Source organism: Amaranthus tricolor, chromosome 5, assembly GCF_026212465.1.
Source record: "Amaranthus tricolor cultivar Red isolate AtriRed21 chromosome 5, ASM2621246v1, whole genome shotgun sequence".
In the NCBI taxonomy this organism is placed as follows: domain Eukaryota; kingdom Viridiplantae; phylum Streptophyta; class Magnoliopsida; order Caryophyllales; family Amaranthaceae; genus Amaranthus; species Amaranthus tricolor.
Genome location: NC_080051.1, coordinates 15112139 through 15122336, shown reverse-complemented (window position 1 = coordinate 15122336; position 10198 = coordinate 15112139). Strand labels below are relative to the sequence as shown.

The following is a 10198-nucleotide window of genomic DNA, read 5'->3' as shown; positions in this document are numbered from 1 at the left end:
TATTGTATTTTAATCAATATAGAAGTAATAATTAACATTATCAATTATAGAAATAGATTTATTTTTGTGTTAAATGATAAATATATAATTGTCAAAAACTACATAAAGATATTCACTTTTTTATCAGAAAGTACTTTTTCTTTTCATTGTTGTAAAACACTACATAATAAAATATATTTGTTTATCAAAAGCTTGTAACTTACAGATTTCATATATTTTACGATTTTATCCTACTTATAAAGGTAAAAAACTACTTAGTATTACCTATTAATAAGTTTTATTTGCTTGTCAAAACCTACATGCTAGAACACATTTCTTTGTCAAAACATAATAGGTGGTCGCTTTTGACAAAAAATGTATTTTAGTAGGTGGTTTTTGACAAAAGAATTTAAAAATAAAAAGGAAGTTTTTGACAAAATGTGAGTTTTTGTAAGTAATTATGACAATTTCTCCTAATTTCAAACACTAAATATATTATTGACATATATTATTGACATACATTTCTACTAACTTTATTTTAATATTTTTATACTCCTTATAATCCTCACATGTTTTCCACAAGTCTTATAATTCCACTAACTTTCTTTTAATATTTTTTAATGTTTATGGAACCCACTTTTCATCCATCAAATTTATTATTCAATTAAATAATATATTCATTGTCTAAAATATTCTATTTTTTTTAAATCTCGCAAACATTCCTTGTACAAACTTTATTAGGGAGCAGAGGGAGTAACTTTTAATACATACTTCTGTTAATCTAAATGATTACTTCATTATTAAGTTAAACAACTACTTTATTATTGGAAAAATTATCTAAAATAATCTAACCTTTGCTTGATTTTCTTACAATAATCTCATCTATTGATTAATCATGAATAATCCCCACTTTAGAGGGTATTTGCCTTTAGTAAAGTAAGGTAACAGGATGACCTGCTATAGTGGTAATTTACCAAAAAAGTAAGTTGAGAATTAATGTTAAATTAGAGAAAAATTTGGAAAATTTTCATAAAAAATCAGAAATATATTTTTTATTTTTTTTTTACATTTTTCGACATTTTTTTAATTTATCTTCTTTTTTTTTAAAAAAAATTGCCATAAAGTCATCCGGTTAACAGATTTATTCTAGGCAAATACATCTGAAAGTTTGAATTATTCATGGTTAATCAATAGGTGAGATTATGGTAAGAAAATCATGAAAATATTAGATTATTCTAAGTAAATTTTCCTATTAAGAAACAATGAGTACAATAATAACTAAAACTAGTTCAAATTCATACTATAAATATTTATAATGCTTACTTTGATGATTAAAAATCTACTTAACTAAAAATACCTACCAAGCTTAGTTTCACATGCATGTGAAAACTATTTTAAATGCCTACTATATTTATTGAAAATGCAACTACTTATAAAGTTCTAAATACCTACAATCACTAGTCAATTTTATACTATAGTAACTTTTAATACCTACTTCAGTAAATTTAAATGCTTATTTCATTAATTAAAAACACATACTTCATTGTCTAAAAATAAGTACTACATTAAGAAACAATAAATACAACAATAACTATAACTAGTTCAAAATGCATATTCTAACTATTTATAATGCCTATTTTGATAATTAAAAATTACTATTATCACTAAAAACCTACCAAAAGTAGTTTCACATGCCTATCAAAACTATTTTAAATGGCTACTATACCAAGTGAAAATGCCTACTACTGTTTCGAAAAGACCAACAGTAACAATCAACAATACCTATAATAACCGTTAAAAAAAAATCAATGTAATTTATAACTGAATCTAGAGGAGCACGTGTTTTTTAATTTTTAAAGTTCTCTTTATTATGTAAATTACATTTAATTAGTTTTGGGCCAATTTAAAAGATGATCTCTAAAAAATACTGTCTCTTATAACAATTTGTGAAGATGGGAACTTCGATTTACTTATGTTAAGAGGTGAAATATATGTCAAACGCAAAGTTGTTTTGTCTTATAGAGGAGATTCTAAAAGTTTGTTATGGTCAAATTTTAAAATGGGGTTTGACGGGGTATTGGTAATTGAGGTTATAGGTTGTGACTAGTCGTGGGTGCATGCTAAGTTGTTAATTAGGTTTCCCATGTTGGGTGAATACATTTCAAATAGAATTAGAGGATGAAGAATGTTGGAAGGTTTGGTGTGATTTGAGTGTACCATAATGAATGTTAATTTGTATTTGTTGGTGCATGAATGAAATAAGAGATGAGTGTGGATAATGAGGTAATAAATTAGTGCAATGAAGAAGCCTATATTGTTGATTAGTGTTGTGTGAGACTTGCATGCTGATTCGACATGATCATTAAGCTACTGACCCCTTCGCTCAACCAAGAGCTTGGCTCGCTCGACCTGGTGTTGTTTCGCTCGAGTGGGTCGAGCAACACACAACAACAACCTCTGTTTGATTAGCGATATTTTGTATGAGCTTTTTATTAGGGCTGGACCCTTCTCTATTCATCACCATATGACTCTCTATATAAATAGTGAATGTAGCTCACTACATAGTATCATTCTAACCCAAAGCAAAACGCAAACCCTATTCTTTCTCTTCTCTCTTCTTCTAAGTGTAATACCCTCCATTGTATGAGTTCTTGAGAACTCCATTGATATTCTCTATAATTTAAACAAGCTAACCACCATCGAGGACGTAGCCTACATTGGGCAAACCTCGTAATTTGTGTCTATGTTTATTGCATTATTATTTATTATTTTTCATCATAGTTCGTAGAAGTGTTTGTTTCTTTATACATTATACCGCTATCATTGTTCTTGGCCGTATATTATTTCAGAATCATGAAGCGCAAAGGGGCAAACAGTGACACAAACCTTAGCCAATTCTATGAAAATTTTGTTGAACAAGTTCAAAGGGATAACAGTGTTGATGCTTGTTTTGGTAATGATCCTAATGAAGATGATCATTTGGTCATGATCTTAAGAACGATAATATCGAGACTATTAATGTATCCCATCACTTCCCAAGGGCCAATCTGGAAAAAAAAAGTGGTGTCACTTGAAAGAATAAGTAGTTGTCACCTTGTCAGGGCTTGAACCACAGTCTTAACGGTTAAAATAACCACTCAACCAACTCAGCCCCATATAATTTAATACTTCTACTATTTATTTTTCAAATTTAAGTGATGTCACTTGACTATTGTGATACCTAGGGGTGTTTAAAGAAATCCGTTTTGCAAAACCCGACCAGAATTATTTGGTATCCGGTTCTTAAAACTATTTTACCCGGTTTGTCAAAAAGGGATATTTCGGACCGGATACTCGGTTACTCAACCGGATATTGAGACCATTTTTTGTAAATTCGGATACCTGATATCCGATTATTTTATTTTATTTTATTTTATTTTAAACAGCTTCCAGCTTCTAAACCTAACCCTAGGTATTCAATCACTCATCTGACTTCACTCTTTATTTTCCATGAGCGCCTTCACTCTCTTCAGCCCCGCATACCACATTAGTACATTACCACTATACCAGACCAGTGCAGTCGCCTTCATCACCATCTTCGTCTTCACTCTTCGCCATAACTTTAGTCGCATACGGTCATAACAACTGCCTCATACGGTCACATACCAGTCGCCTTTTTCATCTTCCTCCTGCGGGTATGTATCTTTAAAGTCTTATTCCCAATTTTAGTTGTTTTTAACTTTATTTTTGATATTTTGAATTTATTTTCTGATATTTGTTTTGCAATTCATTTTCAGACCTTCTTTACAATTTTAAGTTGAAGATCTACATGGATTCTTACCCACCACCACCTGGATTTTTGGTAGCTTTTTTTCATTTTTATTTTGCCATTTATCTTCGATATATGCAGTACCATTTGATTTTTTTTACTGATTTTTGATAATTGATATGGTATTTCGGTAGCTTAGTCTTTAAAAACTGATATATGATAATTGATATGATATTTTTACTGATTTTGTTGAACTTAATACACTGATTTAATGTTGAACAATCGTGTAAGTATTTTTACTGATTTAATACACTTAACAAATGTCCCGCAAGTAATGCAGAATCATATCAAATTAAAAATTATGGATTTTGCTTAAAGAGAGCAATATCAATAAAAAAATGCTGTAATTTTTTAGAAATGTCTAGAATATTTTACTCCTTTATTTTTTCTTCTTCAACGTGAAAACAGCGAAAATTGGGAGTTATTTTGTTGAACAATTGTATTACTTAATACACTGCTAACTGATTTTGTTGAACAATTGTTGAACTTAATGCACTTGATAAGGTTTAATGTTGAAGAATTGGGAGGTGATTTGTATTTTGTGTTTTGGTTTATTAGACATTTGCCAATTCACTTATATTTAAGTTAAGTTTATCTAATAAGTGAAAAAAAGATGTCCTGATTTAAGCTAAAATATATTTGAGTAAATACAAAATTCTTTGACCAATTCGTTAATATATTGATATGTTTTATTGTTTTGTATAGAATATGGGTTCATCTTTTGATGATAATTGAAATTCACAAACTTTCGATGATAATTGAAATTCACAAACTCCTGAAGGAACTGAATTTGTGTTGCTCGCTTGTTCAATGAAGATGAAGATACAAGACCATCAATTAAAAAACAAAAAAATCAATGTCGCGCAACTATTGTACGAGGAATATTGGTCAAAATGGTGGGATCATTACACAATTGATGAATTGGATTCAACAATTGCTCGTTGTAAGTATTGCAAAACTTCTATTAGATGTCATAGCAAAAATGGAACAACTCGATGCAAAAAGATATCCTCCATATTTGGATATCAAGCAAAAGAAAAATGAATTTGATATTGCTAGAAGAGCCAATGAGGATGGTAGTGTTGATAGTGTTGGTGTTCCAAAATTGTGGGAGTTTGATTATTATTTGTGTAGGAAAAAACTTGCTACGATGATACCCTTTCCCTCCGCCACTGTAGACCTCTCCTAGTGCACAATTTGGATAATTCACTAGTATGTTGTGTGATCCTAATCATGCGACTGATCACATGATTAAAGATAACACCTCCAACATTGTTTCACAGTACAAGTCAGTTCTTATAAACGTATTACTTGTGATCTTAAATTGATTAATTTAGTAATCGGATATTGTAAAAAATTAGAATTTGGGTTGATTGGGCTACTCTTGTATGAGTGGTTTTATGGAAGGCGGTCTCTTGCAAGACTTGGTAAAGTATAAATGAGTATTGTTGATTGCAATGGGCATAAAAGCTAATGTTCAGTTATTCCCATTAGCACAAGTTCATGGTCTTGGTTTTCGGCTTGCATTCGGCACCTGGTAACTAGTAGAAGGTTTATGTTTCATATATGATCGTCACGCATGCATCCTTGAATCGATGACGAGCCTTATAGTGGATGGGAGGAGCCATATACACATTGTCATTTCTGCATTCATCATCTTGCCGCTATTATCCGAATCAAATTCAAGAATGATGTCATATAAATCTTTTTGGTAAAGCTACTGATGCTGCTCAAATGAGGAAATTTATGTACCACATGGAATGAAGTGTAGGGCAAATTTTCTATAATTTGTGACGTGGGTGCTTCTTTTTGGTTTGGCTCACATCAAGCTAAGGGCATAAATGTGCTAAATCAAGTCATAACTTGGATAAACTCCACTTGAGCGCAAATCCAACAAGCTTGAATAAGGCTCAGCTTGGACTATTTTTGATTCGCTCAAGGCTAAGAAAGCTAATTTTATACTTCAAATCAAGATCAAAATCAGCTTCCTTATTCTGATCTTGAGCTCAAATCCAATATGAATGGAGTATAAATCCAAAGTTTACATAAACAAAAACTACAAATGCTAATAGAAAGTTTTACCCCAAATCATCACAAGTTCAAGATGAATGAGCATCTGTCATCTTCATCAGTGATCACTCACTCATCAGTCATCAGTATTTAATTTTCCATAAATTATCTATACAACAGAGGTTTTCGAACAATGATCATAATTCACAAGGATCAGAGTTACAAAAACATATAATTTATTACATTCAAGTAAGATGGAATTATAATGAAGAAAAGAATAAACCTTTTATGGAGTAACATTCTAACTTCATAAGAAATGGGAAAACTTACGTCTTGAGTGGTCTTCAACGAGAAAAGTATACAGCCCGACTATGCAATTCAACACTTAGAGTCTCGTACTCTTATTCGTACAATCAAAATGTAACTCATTTGCCTAAAACAATCGTACAGAGGTGTTATATAATCTTTGTATTATACTGTTCTAATATAAGATTTAATTTTCTTGGTCATTAGTATTTCTACCTTTGAAGCAGTTAACTAGACAATTAGTACCAAACATAGCATGGTCTAGTGACTTCTCTTGCATCTTTCAACTTAGAGATTAGGGACGAGGACCCATTCGGGTTGAACAGAACATCCCTTATCAAGTACGTCAAAAATCTTCCATAGAGAGGTTTGTTCTATGTACAAAAATTATTTACAACATTAGACCTGTTAAAAATTGATAACAAAATAGGAGGTTAAAAAGGTTAATGTGCTTTTGTGGCAAGTACGTACCATGAACAAACATATATCTTCTTTTATGTTAGTGCAAAAGATTGATCTCAAATGCCATCAGCTGCCAGACTTCCTCAGGTTTCGCCATTTATCTTTCAAATCAACTGATGTTCTCTCTTTAAAGACATCATCATAGAGGAAACGGATGGCTTCCCATCTCCCTTTGCCAAATCTTTTCACCCCATCTGTCAACGCGTTCACTTCTTGAGGACTCCACTTCTTTGTTTCTCTCCTCAGATATCTTTTGCATTCATCCTTCTTGAATTCGGACACCTTACATTTCTTTGTATTCAGAGGTAAGAGAGACCAAAGAGGTGAATCTCTGCAACAGCTATCAATAGAGTCACTCCACTCAAAAACATGACCAGAACACTGGGCCTCCATCAAACTTCGCTTATTACTATGCTGTTCCAGTGAATAGCCAGTTCCAGTGAATAGCCAGCCTCCTATTGATTTATTATCTTTCCGAACATTTTCAGAGGACGCTTTAGGTGCATGTGCTTCAGGTTTTGCCTGATATGTTTCCAGTACAGATGACGTACACTTGACAGGTGGAGAAACATTAGGAACAGGACTTCTTACAGCAACATGCTCTTTCATAAAACTGGATTTCACTGCTTGCTGCACAGGGTCCACCTTAGGAATTGCATTTATAACTGGTTCAAATTTGTTTTCTACAGTAGTTTGAGCGGTTTGAAGTGCTTTTGGAAGAGCATCTGTCACAGTAGCCTGCACTTCATTGGAACTGTATTTGAGAGGTTCGTGCACTCTGTTCTTCTGAACGTTTTCAGGGGACTCACTAGATGCATGTGCTTCTGGATGTGCCTGGGGCATTTCAATTACAGATGACAAACTCTTTGCAGGTTGAGAAACATCAGGAACAGGACTTCTCACAGGAACATACTCTTTTGTGAAACTGGATTTCACTGCTTGCTGCACAGGGTCCACCTCAGGGATTGCATGAATCACTGGATTGTTTTCTACAGCAGTTTGAGCAGTTTGAAGTGCTTCCAGATGAGCATCCGTCACAGTAACGTGCACTTCACCGGAACTGACTTCGAGAGGTTCGTGCACACAAGTCACTTCAGGTGGTGCATGAACTTCTAATCCTGTCTGGTTCGCTACAACTGCTGCATTATTCAAATTTTCTGCCACCTTTGTAAACAACAGAGTAGAAACTGCTTGAGAAGCACCAGGGCAAGGATCATCCATAGTGTTCTGCTGCAGCATGGAATTGCATTGAAGAGCGTCTTGCACTTTGTCCGTGTAGGAGGGGTCATCAATAGATATATTCATGGGCTGCTCTAAGACCTTATCATCCGCATTTGGAATATGTCCAGTAAAATGTACATTCTTTGCTCCAACATGTTTCTTCATTCCTACTAAAAGCCATCAGCCATGTAAATCAAAAGTCTGAAGAGAAGTAAATGATCTGACATTGCCACTATTATCATTGGAAGAGAAATATCAGCAGGAAACTCCAAAAGCAATTGATACACTCCATCCTTATGCAATAAACAGTACCATCCAAGTTCAACAAATATTAGTAGACTGATTATGCTAAGCAGGACATGTATCCATAATTCATTTTGAGTCAAGAACCAAATCATTCATGAATGAGGATGTGTTTGAGCACTTAGTAGTTAATAGAGAAAGTGTAAGCTTGCATGGAAGAGGGAAATGACGGGGAAGCAAGGGACACCATATGCCAAGAGACTGAAGCAAGAGAAAAGCAAAAACGTGAAGAAAAAAGGCTGCTCGACTGAGCTACTGAATGCTTGAACGAGCAGAATGATCAGGCAACAGGCAGTAGCTTGTTCAATAACCTGCTTGATCGAGCGAGCAGGTGGCTCAATTGTCAGAATCTCAAAACTGTTTTCAACATGCCTGAATCTCTTTGGCGATTTCTAGATTAGACTTGTTTGACCTCCAGAGCCTATAAAGAAGGTCTTAAGAGTGAGAAAAAGAGTAGAGGAATAGTCCAAAGCAACATTTCTTTAGTTGTTGAATCTTGTGAGGAAGTATGCTTGTATTTTGTGAGACTCCATAGCAGTTTATATAAACTCTAGAGAGTGAATTTAAGTATGAGATTTCTTAATGTAATTGTTAAAATTATTAATATCTATCTTTGATTTTGGAGAGGGTACCTTAAGGTACCATTAAAACACTTGTTTTCTTGCCTGTCCTTTACATTATTTGTTTAAGTGTTCATATTCACAAGTCACAACAATTCTCAATTATTGTAAAAGACATTGGCTTCCTTACATTTCATTGTCATAACTGATGCAATGTTATTGTGGCAACCTATAATCCCTTTGTCTAATAGTAATTGCATCTCTTGCTATATTGAAATGTCAAAAAAATAAGTCAGATTGCACAGGTCAATACATTATGAATTGATCTCTACAAACACCCATCTTGAAATAGGGAAAGTTCAAAGAGGTAATTGGGCATGTCTCAACAGTTTGACGCAATGTTATGAGATCAAAAGCAGTTGTTAAAAAGAACACATATTGGATCCCTAGAATTGGTCAATTTTAATGCCATGATGATCAGTAATTATACAACAATCAAACAAAATATTACCTGGAATATCAGCAAATTCAGAACAACGAATTTCCTCAACAGAATTTCCAAACTTCATCGCTGCCAATTCTAGTAAGGAAGGGAGCATAATCTTCCACTCATCCTTCAAATAAACCCTAACAGCTTTCAAAGCTTCATTTCTAGTATTCTTCTTCAAAATCCTTTCACGAACACTCGAATCCGAAACTGCAGACTCAATATCATCCAACCAACGTTTGGATTCCTCTGAAATTAAAGCCCCCTTATTACAAACCCTTGTTTTCCACACTATTGTCACTGTTTCTGTATAAACCCGATTCTTCTCCATATTTTCATCCAAAAATCTCACCGTACAATCCACTGCAACAGCACAGTAAGCTTTCTTCATCAAATCTGACGCCATTTTCCCTTTTTCATGATCTAATTCTTGGACAATTTCCAGAAATTTCAGGGTATTTTCGGAGATAGAACCATTTGAGTTCTCTGATTCAATGCATTGAAGAAGAATCGTTTTTTTCAAGTCGTGATCAATGTTAGAGATTGGAAGGGATGAAAGTACAGCAATGATGAGTTTGTCGCAGATCGGCTTACGCAAATGGAAATCGAGAATCCACGATGCGATTTTTTCGTCCATTTCATCGTTGATGAAAAACCGTAGGGTTTACATTTCGCGGGAGAATGGAAGAACGTTAGAGCATCAATAATGATGATCCAACTAAAGGTCATATGACCCAATTAAAGAAAAATTAATATTAATGATGACCTAATATTGGATGGGTTGGGAAAAAGGTTGGCCAAATGGGTCATCAAGTGACCGGTTCATGTGAACAGTCACCTCTTTTTTTTAAAAAATTTGCCACGTGTCGCTTGTTGATTGGGCAAAGAAAACTGGCAGCCTGCTGCCACTGACACGCGTGTGCTCCTGCTATCACTTGCCACGTTGTGATTGGCTGGAAAAAAATACTCGTTTTTTGTAATTAACGGCTATTTTCGTATATAATTAAATTTTTTTTAAAAAAATTATACCAACAGTCATATTTTCTTGAGATCTATAAATGA

General features: G+C 33.7%; 1 protein-coding gene and 1 long non-coding RNA gene across 4 annotated transcripts; one reads left to right on the top strand and one right to left on the bottom strand.

The window, feature by feature from the left end:
* Positions 1-3406: 3406 nt before the first annotated feature.
* On the top strand, positions 3407-9124 carry LOC130812800 (uncharacterized). Of its 2 annotated transcripts, XR_009042128.1 has the most exons (4): positions 3407-3653; positions 3756-3820; positions 4493-7332; positions 7438-7576. It is a non-coding gene; the product is annotated as an uncharacterized LOC130812800 (long non-coding RNA). The 2 variants fall into 2 exon arrangements; XR_009042127.1 differs by having other exon boundaries at positions 3426-3653; positions 4493-9124.
* LOC130812799 (uncharacterized) lies at positions 6446-9881 on the bottom strand. Of its 2 annotated transcripts, XR_009042126.1 has the most exons (3): positions 9161-9881; positions 6575-7956; positions 6446-6477 (listed from the first exon to the last, which is right to left on the bottom strand). XR_009042126.1 is itself a non-coding variant. In XM_057678407.1 (2 exons), exons 1-2 carry the CDS (start codon positions 9771-9773, stop codon positions 6632-6634), a joined length of 1935 nt encoding a protein of 644 aa, XP_057534390.1. In that variant the 5' UTR covers positions 9774-9881; the 3' UTR covers positions 6446-6631. The 2 variants fall into 2 exon arrangements, 1 of the variants encoding a protein (XP_057534390.1); XM_057678407.1 differs by having other exon boundaries at positions 6446-7953.
* Between the last annotated feature and the right edge of the window lie 317 nt (positions 9882-10198).

Bases quoted from the DNA above. Each gene is read 5' to 3' on its own strand.
- LOC130812799 (XM_057678407.1), bottom strand. From the start codon at position 9,773: ATGGACGAAAAAATCGCATCGTGGATTCTCGATTTCCATTTGCGTAAG. The intron at 7,954-9,160 runs GTAATATTTTGT...GGCTTTTAGTAG, and splicing joins TGAATTTGCTGATATTCCAG to GAATGAAGAAACATGTTGGA.